This window comes from Solanum verrucosum, unplaced genomic scaffold (assembly GCF_900185275.1).
Source record: "Solanum verrucosum unplaced genomic scaffold, falcon-dt-bn FXZP01000277.1, whole genome shotgun sequence".
Taxonomy (NCBI): Eukaryota; Viridiplantae; Streptophyta; class Magnoliopsida; order Solanales; family Solanaceae; genus Solanum; species Solanum verrucosum.
This window is the reverse complement of record NW_026019945.1, coordinates 3,172,783-3,193,514: the sequence shown is the minus strand read 5'-3', so window position 1 is coordinate 3,193,514 and position 20,732 is coordinate 3,172,783. Positions and strand designations below refer to the sequence as shown.

The 20,732-nt window shown below is 34.4% G+C and overlaps 2 protein-coding genes across 2 annotated transcripts; both read left to right on the top strand.

Moving 5' to 3' along the window:
* The first annotated feature begins 1,257 nt into the window (after positions 1-1,257).
* LOC125840752 (uncharacterized) lies at positions 1,258-15,686 on the top strand. The gene is made up of 17 exons (XM_049519728.1): positions 1,258-1,493; positions 1,576-1,639; positions 2,528-2,636; positions 3,779-3,841; positions 4,394-4,491; positions 5,700-5,766; positions 5,883-5,954; positions 6,909-7,070; positions 7,916-7,989; positions 8,093-8,190; positions 9,229-9,336; positions 11,142-11,239; positions 11,561-11,698; positions 12,333-12,380; positions 12,785-12,899; positions 13,811-13,911; positions 15,358-15,686. The coding sequence occupies exons 1-17, from the start codon at positions 1,424-1,426 to the stop codon at positions 15,442-15,444; spliced, it is 1,572 nt and encodes a 523-aa protein (XP_049375685.1). The 5' UTR covers positions 1,258-1,423; the 3' UTR covers positions 15,445-15,686.
* A 1,099-nt stretch (positions 15,687-16,785) lies between these two features.
* On the top strand, positions 16,786-20,023 carry LOC125806994 (30S ribosomal protein S20, chloroplastic). Its single transcript, XM_049486749.1, has 3 exons — positions 16,786-16,993; positions 17,192-17,358; positions 19,627-20,023. The coding sequence occupies exons 1-3, from the start codon at positions 16,855-16,857 to the stop codon at positions 19,873-19,875; spliced, it is 555 nt and encodes a 184-aa protein (XP_049342706.1). The 5' UTR covers positions 16,786-16,854; the 3' UTR covers positions 19,876-20,023.
* Positions 20,024-20,732: the final 709 nt, after the last annotated feature.

The window sequence follows — 20,732 nt, the reverse complement described above, 5'->3', positions numbered from 1 at the left end:
ATCATTTTGTCTTATATAAATTCACCATTTTTTGTTTCATAAGATATATTCCTACTCAAAGATATTACTTTTATTTTTTGTTCCTTATATTATTATTATTATTATTATTATTATATTATAATATCAAAATTTTGTGCATTGAATCTGTATTTTTATTTTCATCATCTTTTTTTTTTTTATATGATTAAGACCCTAAGAAAGATATGTATTCTATTCATGTAACTGTTTTAGTTTGGCTTCTTATGGTTTTTTAATTATCGTAAATCTGTATTTTTATTTAGATGCAATACAACAAATGTTGATATATTAACGACTAATGAAGGCTCAAACAATACTATTAATAATTTACAAGAAATATATATATTAAATATTGAAATACATTCTTTTAATTGTATAAAGAATTATTTATATTTTCTTTAAAGATTCCTCCATTTTATCTACATAAATTCATAATTTATTGTTTCATGAGACCCCTACTCAAGATTATCCTTTTTATTTCATATTTGAAGTTATATTTTTCTTATATTACTATTATATATAAATAATTTTGGTTAATAAACACATTATTAAAGGAAAAATCTTCTAAAGAGCAAAGACTCGTAAATAATTCAAAATTGTAAAATTCATAATTTATTGTTTCATAAGACCCCTACTCAAGAATATACTTTTTATTTCATATTTGAAATTATATTTTTCTTATATTAGTACTATATATAAATAATTTTGGTTAATAAACACATTATTAAAGGAAAAATCTTCTAAAGAGCAAAGATTCGTAAATAATTCAAAATTGTAAAATTCATAATTTATTGTTTCATAAGACCCCTACTCAAGAATATACTTTTTATTTCATATTTGAAATTATATTTTTCTTATATTAGTACTATATATAAATAATTTTGGTTATTAAACACATTATTTAAGGAAAAATCTTCCGAAGAACAAAGACCCATAAATAATTTAAAATTGTAAAAATCATAAAATTTGAGTAGGAATATTAAATTGAACTAAGACTCTTAGTATAATTTTTTAAGACTCAATATTTCAAAATATATATATTTTATATTAATGAGGTACTATTTCAGAATCGCGCGAAGCGCGATCAAATTCCCTAGTTTTAATATAAATGTCGATTAAATAAATAAATGCAGTGATAGGGTAATTTTCCTTCAATTTTACCCTTTTTTAAAAAAATTCACATTTGTTGTCAATCAGCTAGTGTATCACGAGTCGTGACAAACAAAAGTGAGGAGAAAAAAGCACAGTAAACGACACAGCACACAGTGTGCGTGAGTGTGTTGTGCAAGTAAACAAAAAGTTTCAAAAAACCGATTCAGTAGTAGCTCTTTTAGCCCTCTTTTGTACTCTCTCATCTTTTTCCTCACCGTCTGCAAATTTTTTTTCTCTCTCTGATACACTAACAATGGAGGAAGAGTACTCTATGGATCCGGCGCAGTTACTGGAAGCAGCTACTGACTTTGCGTATCATCCTGGTATTTCTGATTTTTTTTTACTTGTTTCTCCTATTTGGTAAATAAGCAATTGGTTAATTTGTGTATCATACAATTTTTTCAGGCGCTCATTCCGATGCTTCAGCTCAAGACTTTCTCAATCGATTTCCTCTTCCAGCCATTATCAAGTATCTTCTATTTTCTCCTCTGTGTTGTCAGCTCTTTCTACTTGAGTTTTCGGCTTACAATACACTCTGTATCAATTTCTCACTGAATATGTGTGGCAGAGTTAGAAACTAAGCAAACTCTTTCCAAATGCTACGTTTAATCCTGTAGAGATTTGTATAGTTTTTTTTTTTTTTTGAAATAAAATGTTTAAACTAGATGAGAGTAATAGAGAGTCTCTCTGTTCATTTTTTACTTGTCATGTTTTGACTAATTTTTGAAGTTAATATTGAATTGGATTAATTGAATATTTTAAATTTAGATGTTCGATAACTATAAGTTGCAAGCCTTCTCATATTAATATGATGAAAAGATATATCTTAAAATGTTGATGGAAATTCATGCTTTTTGACTCTGGAAAAGTGAAACCTGACAAATTAAAGTGAACGGAGGGATTACGTTTAAGAGAGTTTAAACCTGTTTGAATCTTTTTGGAATGGAGGGGGTATTCAACTTTCTGAATAGTAGTGCTCCTACATGCTTGAATTGTACCATACCATATCACCTAGCTTAGAGAGATATAGTTTTGTCAATTTTCCACCAAGCGGGATTACACTGGGTCTGCTGTTGTAATTTCCCACTGAATATGTGTGGCAGAGTTAGAACTTATGCAAATTCCTTCCAATTACAAGGGCTAATGCATTAATCCTGTGGAGATTTGGGTAGGATTTGTTTTTTGAAATGAAATGCTTAAACTATATAAAAGTACTATAGATTACAATCTTATACAAGTAAGAGAATTTAAACAATGTTTAAACAATCTTGTTTGAGTATTTTTGGGACAGGGGGTATTCTACTTTTTGGAAGTGCTCCTACTGGCTTTCTGATTGTGAACTATGAATTTCTTGCAGTGCTTTGCAAACAAAAGCAGATTACCCTGGCCTAGAAAGTGCTTTGGTTGATTGTTTAGAAAAGCTTTTCAAAACAAGATATGGAGCATCACTCATTCCACACTACATGGTATGGCAATAATGCTAGTACTACTAAATAAGCTAAATTCAAATCTTCATATCTGAATGAGTTGTTGTGGGTCTATCACAAGTGTGTGGTGAAGTATGTATCAGCTATTTGGTTATTTACAGCTTAGACCATAATATTGTGGGGAATGTGAAACATTAGATTGATAAGTTTTCCCTTTAGAGTTAAATGCGCTAAGGAGCTTTAGGATTCTATCTAGTAGAGAGCAAAGGAGAAATGCTTACTCACAATGAATGAGGAAGTTTTAGAAAATTTAATCAACACTCACTTGTTATTATTCTCTGTTTTTGTGTGTATGAAGGAAGTTGGCCGTTGTCGGGTGATAGATATAGACAGCTATAATTTACTTACAGCGGTAGGGGTACAGCTTCCTTTCTAAAGCAACGTAAGGAATTTTAAGGTTCATTTTCTTGCTGTTCTTTCTGCTTCGAGCTATTCGAATGGAGCTTTAGCCTTTATCTTATAATCATGTAACTTCTGTTCATGACTGATTTAAAAGGTTCTTGATTAATAGCGATCAAGAATGATTTACTCTTTTACAAAAGTTCTGTTCATTGTAAACATGTAAACTATACCCAGTATTTTCACTGATTTGACTTTCTTTTATTTTTATGACTACAAGGACCCATTAGGGAGCTTAGAGAAAAATAGAGAAGGAAGTAAACATCATAAAATGTTTTGAAGAGACTTTTTTAGAAAATCAGAAACAGAAGCATTTTGATAACAATATCTGTTGGTTTTCAGAAATCAAACCAAAACCTTTTTCCCAAAGAGAAAATAATCCAATTAATAGGGTTTTCCTAACAGCTAATGTCTCCCCTAAAAATTGGTTTTCAAATTTTTTTCAGAAAATCTAGGCCTTTCAATATTGAGCCAAAACCAAATCCAGAGAAATGATCTTAGATAGCAATGAGGAAATATATTTGGAATTTATCTGTGTAAGGATCCTCTGTGTGGTCTTATAGAGCTAGTCAATCGTAAGTCGATGTACATTAATAGTTTATTCCCTTGTCCATCTCCGTGCAACATTTGTACCTACTCTTATGCGTGCCCATCATAATAGAATTTGAGGTAAATCATTAACTTTTTCTAAATTGCTTGGTCTGATTTCTGCTTATTTGCAGCCATTTGTTATTGTCGGTCTCGGTGCAGAGTCTCAGAAAGTCAGACATTTAGCATGCCAAACAGTAAGTGCTTCTATGATAATTTCAACCCTTTTTTGTTAAGCATAAGTATATGTGCCTCTAAGGTAAATTTAAGATCTTTTCTCCTATTAGTTTTTCAGTTTCCACCCAATTGAGACCCTTTCTGTATGGATGCTTATTTATCCGGAAGACATGTAGCTAACTCTGTAGGATGATGTGGGTGTATGAGAGAACTGAATAGTGAGGACACATGAATTTAACAGCTCTCATATTTCCGTGTATGTGTCTCTGGATATTTTAAGCAGGATTGATGTCAATCTGAAGTTGACAACTTGGCAAGTTTAGACTTTTCTTCCTATGAGAAACAGAATATGTGAAGTGGTTATTGGAATTACTGAATGTTATAATATACGTTGCTACACATTCTCATCATTCTGGAGAATTCACTTATTGTTGTATTTGCTTTTCCTCATTGAGTTGCTCCATGTCATTCTAAGTTTTAGCTATCTTTGTTTGACTTGCTGAAAACCATGAACGTGGGCAATCTTTTTTGGTCTCCAAGTTTGATTCTAATGCTGTAGTAACCATGTACAGGTATCCTGCCTGTTGGAGAATATTGATGAAGCAATTGTTATACAACTAATTCATGAGTATGGAGTTTATCAACTTTTGCTTAATTGCCTCATCAGTGGGTAAGACACAATGCAATTTCTTACCATATGCAATCACTGACCGAGCTGTCTATGATTTTTTTGTTTGTTTTGTGGAGATGGCTTTATTGGATGTACTGATCCTGGTATGGGCTTGCCTTTTTGTAGCAGTTGATTTGATTTCACGTGCTTCTTTGAGAGTCGATTTATTTCTGCTTTTGCCTGCATAGTTTGGACATCACATGTTATTCTTACTCCTTTAACTGTCATATGGGGTCATTCTAAGAGAATATGGTGTGGTCATGAGTTAGAAAAATAATATGTACAGGAGTTCGATCAGGGAACTAATTGTTCTCTTTTGTCGTTTCATCTGCTAGCATGATATGTTCTATTAAAGCACTTCAACCAGGTAGTATGACCTCTTTCCAATTCTCCTCCTTTAATTCACATTTTTCTTTTAGAAAAAAATTCTTATCGTGTCATGTGAACGAATGGCTCTTGTATTACCTACATGTCTACACTTCGTGAACACATTGTCAAATGTGTTGTTAGTTGGGATTCTACGTTTGCTCTTGGAAACAAAAAATCTGATACTTGTGACAATATTTCTTGTCAATGACAAAATTTTGAATGAGAACTATTATTTTATTTTCCCCTTTTGAACTTTTTTCCAAGCCATGTCCTTAAGATGCATCTTTGTGTGCATGCTATTTGCCTCCTGAATTGCTGACTAGTTGGTTTTGGGATCCCCATGTGGAGGTTGCTTGTGAACTGATTTTGTAACCTCATGCTGCTTATGTTTTGGAACCTGTCATCTTTTACTACAACATTCTTTAGTTTCTCACATCCTAGTGGTGATGCTTTACATGCTTAGATCTGTGTGATTTTTCTGTACCATATGCTTGTTGTGACTTCCTAAAGTAGAATTTTATATCATCAGTCGTGATGATGACCAGTGGTGGAGTCAGAAATTTTAACAAGGGGGTTCAAAATCTGAGAAGTAAACACGCGAACTAGTGGAAGGGGGTTCGACATCTATTATACATACCTAAAAAATAATTTTAACCATGTATAAATAGTAATATGTTTCGCCGAGGGGGTTCGGCCTCATTATATGCTGCCTCCGCCCCTGATGATGACATGTGATTAGCACACATCAATCAGAAAAGTATGCACCCTAATATCACTTCTTTTTTCTCTTCTAGAAATTGGGTCTGCTTGTAGTCATGTAGGGTTTATTATTCTGGCAGGGATGCGGAAGTTGCTGCTTCATCTACAGATGCAATTAGGAAACTGGCTACCCATTCTAAAGGCATTGTATGTAGTATTCTGCTTCTTATCAATGCACATACATTTCTGCATGCCTGTGGTGATAATTTGATCAGATATATTGTAAATATGATCTCTGTTGAATTTAATAAAATTTTCTGAAGGATATCATATGTCCTGATTCCGGCAATGAAGCGACAAACCTCGTGAACTTCGCAACCAACTGTTCACCTCTGGTATGTTTTTTTCTGATGGATGGTAAAAGTTCTGTGTGCCTATTGACAGACAATGTGCTGTATGCAATGAACAGCTCTGTTCTGAAATTAGTTCTTCACTTTCGGTCATGCTGAAATTAGTGTGAAAAACATGTCTAATGAGCAGTTCTCTTTTGAATTTAGTGCTTTACTTGATGTCATGTTGAGATAAATTATTATAGTTGTTATCCAGTTAATCATAGCATATGAAATTATTCTTAAATAAAGAATCTATGAGACAAAGACACTACTCTTAGTCTATACATACCACTAAGGAGCCTTGGCGCAATGGTAGGAGATTCTACCATTTGACCAGGAGGTCCGGACTTAAAGTCGGGGAACATTCTCTTGCAAACATGCAATGTAAAGCTACATAAAATTAACCCAACATAGTCTGGCCTTCCTTACACCCCCACATAGCGAGAGTTTCTTGACTAGGTTCCTATTCTTTATCCATCATACATGTTATTTTTTCTAATTTTGGTGAAGCTTCTTCAACATTCACTTTACTTTGTAGTTTATAATGAGAGAATCATACTTCAGAAATAACTTTTCGAATCCTAACTTGGTTTTACTTTTGCATAAATTACACATAAAATCTACATGACGTAAGTCCAAAAGTTCTAATATCTATAGTTCGTGTTCTCTTCTCTGATTCAAACAGAAATTATAATCATCTATCTATTTTGCTATCGATGTAATTGAGCTGGTGCCTTGTTGTGTCTGTCTTGATTATAGAACTTCTCTTACTCATCCCTCCACAATTAAAATAAGAAAGAGGAAATAAAGTAATTAAAGTGGAATCCAATGTCAGTGGTGGTTCTTGATTCATCTGAACCTCATTGAGCTGTGGTATGCTTTTTTCCTCCTCTATCAACTGTTATATATATTATCTCATTGCTAGTACTTGGGCTTTTCATTTTGCTAAATCCTCAGGGACGAGTTAGAGTTTTAGCTTTGATAGTGAAGTTATTCTCCATTTCCACTTCTGTGGCATCAAGAGTCTACAGCTCAAATCTTCTTAGCTTGTTGGAGACAGAAATCAGCAATTCAAATGACACATTAGTCACTTTGAGCAGCTTGGAACTCCTATATGAGGTTTGCTTCTAGCTAGATATAAAATTTTCCTCTACATGTTATCATTGCAGTTGCATTTTGCTTGTCACTTAATAAGGTCTTATCAGCTATAAATTTTGCATATTTGTTCAGCAGTGGTAGAACATATCTCTGGAATTTTATTTGTTTGAGAAAAACTCAGGAAGTCCTTGTCAAAAAAGTTGTGCACTCTTCACGCAAAGTATTAATTCTTTACCTGTTTGACATATCACAAAGAGAATGCAGAACTAACTTCTTTGATCCCAGAATAACATTTGCGGACTCTGAACCATAACTATCTAGTAGTATTGGTGATGTGACCATGCCTTTTTTCTTTATGCCAAGCACTTGATGTTCTCTTTTCCCCAGCCATTGAGTAAATTTACTCTTGTTGCTTTTTTATGTTTTGTTCCTTCAGCTACTGTTCTGAGAGGTTGGTCCCATAGTCTATAGTAAACATAGAAGAAAATGAAATAATCAGGTAAGATACTCTGAAAATATAAGGCAGAGAACTAGGGTTAGGTATTTACCTAAAGCAACCTTTTCCTTGTCTGCCGTTAATACCTTATCAAAACTTTGGATCATCATGTGATGTGGAGGAAAGGTGGCTACTACTTGGAAGTTTCCATATAAGTTTAAGAGCTTTTTCCTGTATATGTTTTTCTTTCTCTAGCTATAGGGGATCTAGTGGTGGCATATATCAAATATACTCTTCTTTTATTTGGGGGTTTGTACTTGTGTGTTAAGCTGCTATATGTTTTATTCTACAATCACTTAATAGCCTTTTCTTCAATTTGTTCCTGATTGATGTTTTACTTGTTTTTCTTGTATGTGCTGGGTGAATGAAGTTGGCTGATGTTCAGCACAGCACTGAGTTCTTGTCAAGGACTAAGCTTCTCCAAATTCTTACTTCTATTATTAGGTCTGCACACAAGAATTGCTGCTTGTGATTCTGAATTTTATGTTCTAGTCATTCAATCATTGTAACTATCATATTTATTTCTTCACCTGTCTATCTTCCTTAGTGATGCTTCTGCTGAATCGATTTTGCGATCAAGAGCAATGATGATAACTGGAAGGCTGATGGCTAGGGAGAATGCCTTTGTGTTTATCGATGAATCTGGTGATACTCACATATACTTCTTCTGTCTTAATTGTGTGCCAAATTTGTTTGTTTGTTTAAAATTTATTAACTTTACAAGTTGTAGGTATGTTGATTGAGTATTAAAGTTTTCATTTTTTAAATTAGCTTATCACTTAAGTGATGAATAAGACATGTTACATGTACATGACTCTGGTATTGTATTCAGGTTTTATGGTGTATAATTAATGGACTTGTGAGTGGGTCCAAGTAGAATTCTTTCCATCAATTAATTCAATATTGATTGAAGCCCACAGTATATGTTAGGTAAAAAAATTCTCATATCCAAGAAATTAGCATCGTGGTTTGGCATATTTTAATTAGAATGTAGGAGGAGCTCAATTTCATCCTCAAAATCTATTGTATGTTCTAGTTAAGGAAATACGTATGTCCAAAGTATATATATAGGTAGGCTTTGGTTTTGTGGAAGAATTTTATGTGCAATATTTGGACTCGTTAAGGCAATGGATGGGCGGCCCAAAATTATTATAAACCCTTTTGGAAGCTTACATAATTTAGGCAGGATTACTATAGGACAACACCCTCATGTGAATGAATGTAAGCATCCAACTCAAAACCCCAAAGGCCCCTTAAGGCAGGGTGTCAATGGCCCAAGACCGTTATAGACATCAATTGGAAGCCCATTTTCAACCCATATGGGACAACAGAACTCAACTGGTTTTAATGTATGCACGGTAGAAGTGGTGTATCAACTGCAGTTAATAAGATGTTGGCTGATCTTAAGGATTTTTTATTTATTTTAAGTAGGAACTAGGAAGGTTATATATATAATCTAGCAAATTTAATTCTTTGCTTGGCATTCCTTTCTTCCCCATTGTTGTCTAAGTTAACAACTCAATATGTATCAAAAGAGGATAGACTCTCTTTGTGGTATGTTTTCTATGAAGTTATCTGGTACCACACTGTTTGTTGTAATATATCCTACCTTTTCTTTTGTTGTTCTACTGCAGCATTTGCTTGCTTGCATAATAACACTTTGGTTGTTATAATGACTTTCAGGTTGTAGAAATCTTATTTCTGCCATTAATGGAAGATTCGATTTCTTAGAAAGTCAAAATGCAGATGAATGTGAATGTGCTCTTGAAGCATTGGGACAAATTGGATTGTGTAAGTTTTTAATTTTTTTATATTTATGTCCATGTGATGTAGCTCAATTTCTCCTTGACAGAAGTATACCTTGAACTACATTTATTTCGACAAAAACTTTAAATAGTTGAGGCAATTTTTATTTAGGATTTCTTTAAATTGATGATCACACTTTGTACTTATGAGACCTCTGCTGATTTTTTGGTGATTAACTTAGAGTTTGAGCCCTACTCACTTTTTAAGTATCTGAACAAAGTGTGTGTACTGTAAGTGTGCATGACAATAGTAAGAGAGTATTGAACTGTCCTCAGGTGTTTCCCCTTCTTTTGAGAAGGTAAAAGGTTGTTGTCAAAACAATACAAAGTATCAACTCCAAAAGATGAGATAAAAAGAAGAAAAAAAGATTAGACTAGGCTACTAATATAGTCTCACTGTACATGAATAGTTTCAAAAGCCTCTAAAATGGTCTCAGCTTCGCCTATGTATTCCATTTTACACTAAGAAGCAAACAATTGAACTTGATCTTCCAGGTTGGGTTGGTTAATCCTTCAAAGCATCTTTGATTCCTTTCTCTCCAAATAGTCACCATATACAAGCCATGATTGTGGCCCATTTCTTCCTTAGATTTTGTCTTTACTTTTAGCTCCAGTATTTCAAGAGGTGATGTGGTAATTACCCACTGTAATCCCCTTTTTACCCTTTATACAGTATATTTCTTGTTTCCCCTTTGATCACATTTTTTTTGTGTGTTTGATTCATTAAAAATGAAGAAAGATTGAAGCTCTGATGCTATAATTTCTTACATACCCTATAGAGATCTTTATGCAAGAGCAGAACTCTGGTCTAAGTCAGTGTCTAAGAACTAAGCCATGGATTACCATGTCACGTGGAAGGACCTTACGATGTGAAGCTGTCGTTACTCATTATTGTGCATGATTTGTTGGTCTAGTGACGCTAGTCAAGCTATCTAGAAAATCTGGTTAGTGGTACCGGCTATTACTTTTTGGTGCATCTGGTCAGAAAGGAATCCTAGGTGATCTGATGGGATCTCAACTCCAAGTCAATCTTCAAAATTCAATTGTTTACTTAGTCTGTGTAACTGGCTAAATCTATACCTTTTTTGGATTGTGCCAGCTCGCCAGATATAGCTTAATGTTTTGTACATGAGTAGACTCGATCTTCCTTTTGTTATTTTTGCTTATGCATCTGCTTGATGCTATTAATGAAACCTTCTTACTTCATCAGAAAGAAAAATTGTTGGTTTGATGACTCAGTGAGGAAATGCTTAATGGGCTAGAATGGTGTGTCATGATATAGTGATGTACTAGCTCAAAGATCCATATGCTTTGTATCCACGTGACGTGATGGTAATCCTGACTTCTGTGCGTATTTTATCATTCTGGACTGTTTTTGTAGTATTATGGTTGCTTCATAACTATTCTCAGGTATTAATGTATTCAGGCTATGAAAAACCAGTACTTAGGTTGCAGCTTTATAATTGTAGGGAATTGCCATTGGTGTTAATTGATTCTGATTTCATTCTTCTAGTATCCAACCTACTAGATATCATCGTTTATGCTGAGCTAATATTTAATCCTCTCATCAAATATTCTTTGGTCTGTCCTCTTGTTCTTGATATGAATATACTTCTCGAAGTACTGGTTCCTGCATTCATGCAGAAGTATGTTTTTTTGTTGCTCTTTTGACCGCTGGAATTTCTTTCTAGCACTGTGTAGTTCACTGTGACACATGCCACTACAACATATTCACTTGGTTAAGAGATTATGTCGTAATTGAAAAAAAAAATTGTCCTTGACATCTTGCAGGCAGCAAAGGGGCAGCATCACTTCTCTCAGGTGCACAGCCTGCAGGAAGACATGTGATTTATGCAGCCTTTGATCAGCAACAGCATGGTAAACAGCTGGTAAGCACATCTTTTTTTCTGACATTTCCACTCTGCTATGAGTGTTGAATTTGAGACTCCTTAGAGGGCGAGCTTTAACTTATGTTATCCATGTCAATTTACACAACCTCAATTTTATGAATGTTGTGTGAATGATGGCAACTTATTATTGTATTCTAATGTAATTCAGCTGGAAGCAAAGAGGAGACGTATTAATATCTTTATCTATTGCTTAAGTTCTGTGCGGAACTCATGCAAACTCTGACTTCATGATTTAAAGAGATTCAAAAATTTGTTACCGACTAATCTTTACTTGGGAATTCCTTTGAATGTAAAAAACAGGCGGCATTGCATGCTCTTGCAAACATTGTTGGAGAAACTCGTGCCGAAAAGGATGTATTGCTGGATGGTGATGCAGAGCAGAATCTTCGGCGCCTGATCTATGAAGCAGCATCCAAGACTTCAAAGCTGACACCTTCAGTGAGTTTAATTTTTGTGTGACGTCTGGTTTCATGATAAAAAAAAAACCCTGTAATCAGCACTCCATGCTCCCAAAAAGGGTAAGGGGGATTGAGAGACAGAGAGGGTAAACAAATGGATTATAAAAGAAAGGAAAACCTGTGAAATGCATTACCCTCGTGGGTTGAAGAGTTTTATTGGGATTTGATGTGCATGAACTGTTGTTAGACTTGTGTTCAACATTAATAGCCAGTTTGCCCAAGCTTTTGGGAAGCGAAAAGTGCTTATTTTAGCGAGTTGTGATATTTGGCCAAACTTTTAGGAACAAATAAGTGTTTTTGAGTAGTAGTAGTAGAAACTATTTATCAGAAGTTAAAAATAGTAGTTTTTCCCCAAAAGCACTTTTGGAACCTTGACCAAGCACAATTACTGGATTAATATTGGTAAAATTGCTTTTGAAATTCATTGCCAAATACATACTCCTACTCTGCAAAAGTCTTTTTGAAAAACAGTTCTAAAAAAATGCACTTTTCAAAATAAGCAGATTTTTGGAATTTTGGCCATACAAGTCTTCAAATTCTTCTTTGACTCTTTTCTAATATAATTTCTTGACATGAAGTTCTTGGTTATTTATTTGAATTGTTCCTTGTGACAGGGTCTCCTCTTATCAGTTCTTCAACAGGATTCAGAAATTCGTAAGGCGGTGAGAGATATCTCTGCAGCTAATGGCTTATATCATTTTACAGAGAGGAATATTTAGAAGAAAGTTTCCTTGTTTATGTTATCCTTTTAAAAATCAACTATTTGAAGAAGCTATTCCTTCCTACCTAGCTGTACTGTGGAAAGTTTTAATTCTTTTAGCAGTATAGTGAGATGTGTGATGCATGTGAATCGTTTCAACTTAATTTGGATTTTAAAATTGACTAAAGTGTGCATAGGAATAATGGCTACAAAAAAATAGTACTCTATTATTTTCTTGTCATTTATGTATTTTCTGTAGAGTGCAAAGTAATGCAAACCATTTCATGATGCTGGACGTGTTGGTGCGATCAATGATCATAGAGTTTCTCACAGTTAGTAAAAGTCAGTATCTTCTTATGTTTACAGGGATACAGAGTGATAACTGGGTTGGTGATGCGACCTTGGTGCCTGATGGAGGTTATTTCCAGACGAGAAATAATAGATATAGTAACTGACGCATTTAAAGAGACAGAAAAGATAGGTTTGTATGCTAATATCCAATTTGCTTGACAGTAGACACTAACATTGTTACTATGGGTACAAGTATTTGCTGTTTGCATATCTAAATGCAGTCATTTGATGACATTTTTTTGGCATCATCTCTGATTGATCATGTCTTCACCTAAAGGACTTCTGTGCTACTGCATTTTCTCATTCAACCTTATGTTGGCCCATATTCACGTGAAACTGCAAGTTAGTGTATTTCTTGTTTTAATTGTCTGTTCATCCTTTACCCTGACAATTCCATTAACAAATAGTCTTTAACTTACCATATCTCCATACTACAAAAGTTGCATCATCAGCTATTGATTTTTCAACTCACCTGGCTAAGCAGGACTTTTGACAGATATTGAAAGACCACCCTCATTTAGGCCTTAATTGTAGTTGTCTGTGTCCTCATTTATATCTTATATGTATTCTATTGTAAAGCTGTAACTATTTCACATAATATATGTTCTTGTTTACAAATATACATTTCTAAAGCTCGAGAAATATTTATGTTTTAACTATGGTATACGTGCATGAACTTCCTTTCCAGTTATATAGAGATTCAGAATCACCAAAAGTTGACCTGGTTTCAATTGCAACATTTTCTTCTTTTTGTGTCCATCACAATTTCTTTTTATATAAAGAAAACTCTCGATGACTTCCCGTAGATAAAGGGTTGAACATGTAGCTTTTAAGAGAACGAATTGAATGGCTAAAAATGCAACAGCTGGAATCATAAGGCCCAAACCCAGTATATTCGGGGCTTTTCTTCTTTCCCAAAATGATGCCATAAGTATCATTGATGACACGGTTTAACCGCCTGAAGAGCAATTATATGCTGAGAAAATAACTGTGAACCTTTCTGAAGCAGTTTGGATTTTCCTGAAGTTGGTTAATGTTCAGGTATGGAAGCAAGACACAAATGTTGCCAGTTAATCTACAAAGTTTTCACCTCATCTAGTAAACTGATCGCTGACAATGCACTTTCGGGTATAGCTACAAAGGTGCGTCTTTCCTGATTTATATCACTTGTGCTCAAATCTTTACAGATTACTTATAGTTCATTGTGGATCTGAGATGGGATTGGTCTTCAATCCTAGAGTTCCCTGTTATAGAAGTCTGACGTGTCCTTATTTTCACCGTGTATATACATATAGTTATGCCTACTTACTATAGATATAGACAAGCATGTCAGGCGTTCAACCTATTTTTTGCATTTTAGTTTTCTTTGTGCAAGTACCGCGGTGAATTTGCAACAACAACATACCCAATGTAATCCCACAAGTAGAGTTTGGAGAGAGTGGTGTGTACGCAGTCCTACCTCTACATTGTGAGGTTAGAGTGGTTGTTTCTGATAGACCTAGCTAAGTAACGCATATCAAAGATCAAGTATGTAAAACAAATACAGTAGTGAAGAAGACATACTGAAAAATAATTGAGAAGGGAATAGTAGCAACAACAAATAATATGATAACTGAAGCAAAGGAAACAACAAGTATTACTAAAATCGAAGAATAAGAGTAATAAGCAATACTGATAAGGAAACTAGACAACATTCTATTATCTACTAACCTTATATCATAATCTTAGACCTCCATATGCTCTTATCTAGGGTTATGTCTTCTTTGAAGTTTATTTTAATGAGCATAAAACCAGGGGAAGAGTCTACTTTTCAGTTGTTTCACTTTTATATGTTTGTCACTGTGCCTATGTGGGTCATAGAAAAGAAAATACATAAAAGCCTAACAAGTGAGCCATGCTTCCTTGAATTTTGCCCTCGGTAAGATGTAGGTGTGTCATGTCTTGTTTATACTTCTTCGGCCTACTTCTACCACTCCTCAAATTCACCATGGTCAACCTCTCATACCTCCCCACTGAGGCATCTGTGCATCTCCTTTTCACATGTCCATACCATCTCAGCCTCACTTGACTTGTCTCATCTTTGTCCACCATGGAAGTCATTCCGACCTTGTCCCAAATATCTTCGTTTCTAATGCTATCTCTCCTAGTATGCCCACACATCCATCTCAACATCCACATTTTTGCTACTTTCATCTTTTGCACATGCAAGTTATTGACCAACTAACACTCTGCCTGGTCAAGTTGGTGCATTTGCCTATTTATTTATTTATTGAAGAAGTAAGATGTTTCACTAAGTGAATTTGCCTATTTATTGTCAACTGCATGGAAAATTTAAAAATGAGTTGGCCACGATGGTAGCAATAGGAGAGCGAAAGAAATGAGATATAATTTACAGAAAGTCCAAGTTAAATCTTCACATAAATACAATCTTTTAGCCCAAGTAAACGTCTTTTAAGATGGTTGAGGACTGATAGCCCAAGTGACATAGTGTTTGTTTCATCAAAGATTCTTAATTTTCTGTTCCTTTTCTCCTCTCGTTGATGGTGTGCTTTCCTACATTTGTGTTATAATAATGTGCTTTCCTGCAGCTGGAGGAAGCTATCAACAGAGGTCCTTATCTAGGAAGAAAGCTTTCTGAAGCACAACCTGCAGTGATGACTGAGCAGAGATTTTAGTCTTCTCAACATCATAGAAACTATCTTACAAGTTACAAGTGTTAATTTCAGCCATGACGTATCAGCTTTAAGATGTTAACCCTCAGTAGTACATAGTGGATCAACTTGCTTGCTCACTTCCCTTGTAAAATGTTCCCTTTTCTGTAGGCAAACAGCAACAAAGACTGTATACTATGTGTGTAGGCATTTGGTGCTAACTGCTAAAGTTGGGTTTAGCTATTCGAGTTCACTGGCCTATTTCACTTCCAAAGATCTCATCCAAGAGACTTCACTGCTTTGTCATGCCGAATTGATAAATATTTGAACTCAAGCTTCCTTAGATGAGCCAACTTTGAGCTGAAAAATCTCTGTTGAATCTTGGTTGTAGGGCTCTACTACGTGCTACGATTATCGTATTTTATTACTGTTGTGCTCCTCACTTTGGGTATCTTTATTATTTTGTTGTCAATACTTTTCTCCTCTTCTGCATTTTCATATGTTGTATTTTTTAAAACCATCTTTGAAAACACTTTTTTTTTAAGTTGAGGGTCTTGTCGGAAACAATCTTTCTACCTCTCCCAAGGTGCTGATAAGGTCTGTATACCCCCACCATCTCTAGACCCCAACTTACGGAAACGAGATTACATTTGATATGTTGTTATTGTTGTCATTGTTGCTTTACATGTGCTTAATATGTAAAATCAAATGTGTGAATAATATAGAAGTTGCTGCATTATCCGTTAAGTGAAAGATAATTAGCATTGCAACAGTCGTGTCAAGAGACCTAACTAGGTTGTCCTTCCGCAGATTATTTCGAGACAAATAATATTTTGATATTACAACAAAGAAAGTTGTATACTAATAATATTAATTTAAAATGCTCGAATAAATAAATTTATAACATTTTATAATTAGTTTTTAAAAATATTCACAATTAAATAATAAATGTTAGTTAATTTAAATTGAAAATGTGATTATTTTTTATGATATTCGCGCAACGCACGGGCACATATACTAGTTAGGCCCAATAGCGTTGGAAATGGATGGTCTTGAACTTTTATTCCCTGCTTACCCTGTGGGTAAACCTTCACGATCACAACTTAAAGTCTTGCTTGTGTATCACAACTTGTTAAATTTGAAACTTTAATCGGGGCTTAAAAGTTCAAAATCACTCACCTCAAAAGTCATTCTCGTAAATCACCCGACCGGTAATGGACGGATCTCATCTCTTTTGCTCTTAATGGGTTTATTCTTTTTTGTTGGGCTAATAAAACTTGGCCCATATAACACATCAGCCTCCACCAACACAAGCCCATAATCAAAATCAAAAGAAAATAAGATTGTGAGGATAAGGATGGGATACCAGTTAGTACAAAGTTCTTCAGCTTTTGCTGTTGCTGTAGAGAGTGTGAGAAATACAGAGAAAAAGCCATGGCAGGAGCTTGCTTATCTTCTTCTTGTTTGAGCTTTACTACAAAATTCAACACCATTTCTCTCAATGGACCACATGCTGATGCATTTAGGTCACTCAGTTTTTCTGCTAACACTTCCCTCAATCTCTTCTCTAAAGGTATGAATTTCATTTACAACGAACCCATCAGTTCAAGAATCCATTTTTATCTTTTATTTTGATTTTTCAGAGATTAATCCGTATGGGAATTGGTTTTTCGGGGGTTGATTTTTCCAATTTTTTCAACAAAGAAAGTTGTTTCAAATTGGTTAGTAGAACTTAGAGTTTATGGTCCTATTGATTTTCTTTGAATTGCAGGGACTGTTTCAGTGAATCCGGTGCAAATGCCGTGTCGTCGTTCCATTGTTTGTGAAGCTGCTCCAACAAAGAAAGCGGATTCTGCAGCTAAAAGGGCAAGACAAGCTGAAAAGAGGAGAATTTACCACAAGGCTAAAAAATCTGAAGTCAGGACTAGGATTAAGACTGTAAGTTGCTTTCACTTTTGGGTTTAATTATATTTAGTTATTAGTTTGAAGTTCGAACTGTCAACTACTTCGTTAGTTTTGCATTGTTCCTATTAATATTTTTATACAACATGCTTGTTGAGTTCTTCTGTAATGTGGTTTTTATTGTGCGATTGATATTTTTCTTTTTAGTTTCACTTGTGGTGTCAAGATAGGCTAGGTAAAGAAACCCCGCTTGCTTCTTGGTTTGGTTGAAGTTGATCTAAAAATTTGAATGAATTCTGTAAATAATTAAAGGAACACTGAAATGGAGTAAGAATTGTGTGCAGAACACGTCTACCGTGAGACAACAGAATTGGTTAACCTCTGTCCCTTCCAAAATACTTGTAGAAGCTAGATGAAATTATGTACTTGTTTAGTCAGTAATCTATTACGGCAAGCATTTTGATGGATTGTCTGAGTAACTTTTTCTTTGACTACTTAAAATTGTTCCGTTGGTTCTCCTAGCTGAATTTTGTATGAATGGAGACATAGAATCTTCAATGAAACTGCTTGTTGTCTTTTTAGTTTGAAGTGTTATGATAGGACCTCCATGGAAGTAGAGAAAACTCATTTTGAGGAAGAGCTATATTTGCATAAGAGTCCCTATTTTTTTTAACGTGCCCCATAAATTGATTTAGCATTGAGATTTGTTAAGTTCTGATGTTTGTTTATTTATTTATTTTATTTGAGTGCATGTCTAACATTCTCGAAGTCTCATCTTTGGATGTATGTCATATGGTACACCAAGTCTTATTTAATTGTTTCAAGCAACAACGAAAGAGTGAGTGGATGAGTGTAGAGTTGGGTAGTAGCACATTTTATGTCAATCTGATTTCTTCCGTTTTGATCTTTAAGGTCTTAGTCACTATTTTTCCCGTAACTGTTGAGACAATAAACTGCTGATGGGTTTGGATCTTTGAGGCAAAAGTAGGGTCAAAATTGGAACTGCAGAGAATAAACCGAGTTAAATTTCAATAAAATAGTAATGCATTAGGATTGGGAATTTATGCTAAGCAACTCTTGCATGGCTTTTGTTGTCCTTCATTTAAATATGAGTTATACATATGTCAAATAATCACCTTTTGCACTTACTCTCTGCTCTTAGAGATGTCTCGTGAATATGCTAAGGTACTGAAGGTTATAATTTTGGAGCAAAATACCATTTTCATCATGTCTAATTCTTAGACGACTCTATGAAGGTGCAAATACTACCTTCAGTTTCATTTTAGCTAATCCTATCTATTAGATAATAATGTGAAAGCTATCCTAATCTATTGGATAAAGATGAAAAATTAAAAACAATAACCTCAAAGACTAGTGTTGTGCCTTGGGTTGCTGTGGAGTGTCATGATTCTGCAGTCAGCATAGCTTCAAATTCCAGCTTTTGAGGCTGAGTCATAGCTTCAACTGTTTAGGCCTATTTGACAGTTATTAGAGCTCTCTTATGGAGTCAGCAAATTTGCTTTCATTTGGTTTCCTTCCGTTCACCTTTTTCCTAATTTTCAGAGTCCTGGAAGAGGAATATTGTTTGTTGGGGTCATTGATATTCAGGATGTGGAGATAATTCCCCTTCATAATTTTGTCTTTTGTTACCTCCAGTTATATAGACACATGGTGCACTAGGCTAGGTGATCCCAGAATTTGCATGACTGAACAAATTGAAGATTTTTAGATTGTTGAAGCCCTTGTATTACTTAGTTTTTAAGATAAAAAGATGTTAGAAGCTACTCTGATATGCCCTTGCACCATCCGTCGAAGTGAATTGACAAAGAGATAAAAATCGCAGACTATAATAAGAGAAGAAGGGTTAGTAACTAACAAGAGCTGTTTCTCTCTGAACGGAAACTTGAACTTGAACCAAGATTTGGTTGTACTTGACTGATTAGTGGAGATTTAATGGTATTTGAGAGTGATGAACAAATCAAGTGAGAAGATTCGCTATTCTGAGAAGTTTGTGATGAAATTATTGTCATTGCTAAATGAAGTAATGTTGATTAAGTTCCCATAAGCACGACCTTAGAAATGAACTCAACAGATTCATGGATCTTTTGATAAAAGATAAATTATGGGCATTAGTCAACTTTCATGGACTGCACCTGGCTGCATTTACAGCATGAAATTAATAAATTAGAGGAAGATAAGAAGAAGCATTTTCAGAAACGCGTATAAACACATCGAGAAAAAGATATAAGCTATCACAGGCTTCTTCATCTCAGCATATGGAACCTAACCTTTGTTCTTTTCTAGGTTTTGGAAGCATTGGAGACATTGAGGAAGAAAACTGATGCAGAGTCAGAGGAAGTTGTGTCAGTTGAGAAGTTGATTGCAGAGGCATATTCCGCAATCGATAAAGCAGTTAAAGTTGGGACACTTCACAGGAACACTGGAGCGAGAAGAAAATCTCGTCTTGCTAGAAGAAAGAAAGCAGTTGAGATCCATCATGGCTGGTATGTTCCTGCTCCAGCCACTGAACCTGATCTTGTAGCCACAGCTTGATGTCAATCCATATTTTTCATATTCAATGTAAAGCAGTGGTATCTTGTGGAGAATTCAGCTTCCTAGAGTATGATCAGATATTTTTCATTCTTGATATTGTATATGACCTTGTTGTGCAATCAATTTCTACTTCTCTTTTGTTTCTTCAGTTAATAATTATGTGTACTTTCATTTTGTTTCTTGAACATACTATGTTGTTGATGTTTAGAGACGAGTTTCCAGACTCCACTCGTAGGATTACAAATGGGTATGTTGTTTAGAATTCAGCGTTCGTGAGAAATCCATCTTCAAATGGATGTTTATTGGGATGTTAGAACACACTGATAGTGTAAAAAAAATCTATATATAGAGTGTATGACTTAAATTCGTCACTCTATGAGTCTCTTCCTTTTTGCGTATGGCATCAGCTCTCCCTTTGGCAGCACCTTCACTATTGATGAATGCCAAGTGTTTTTCCTTGCGTGGATCCAATGAAAACTTGATGAGTCTATCTATATTTTTACTAACAATTATGTATTTACTTTGTAAAAATGAACTCACGTAAACAATGTTTTTTTTTTCGTACATTAAATTCCGCCCACCATAAAAATTATATAGTATATTGAATAATAAATTAATGAGAACACCTGCTTCATCGTCGAGTTTCTTCTAAAATCTAAATAGGAAGCGATAACAAAATTGAGTTTAATTGAAATACATTTGCATACACTCCTTAAGGTTCCAATTTATTTTTATTTTATAATTTTAACAAATTAATTTTATCTGAAAATACCTGACGTCTGAAAAAAAAATACTTATTATATCCAAGTTTTAACTTTTCTAATTTAATTAGTAAATAATTAAATTAGTAAAGTATT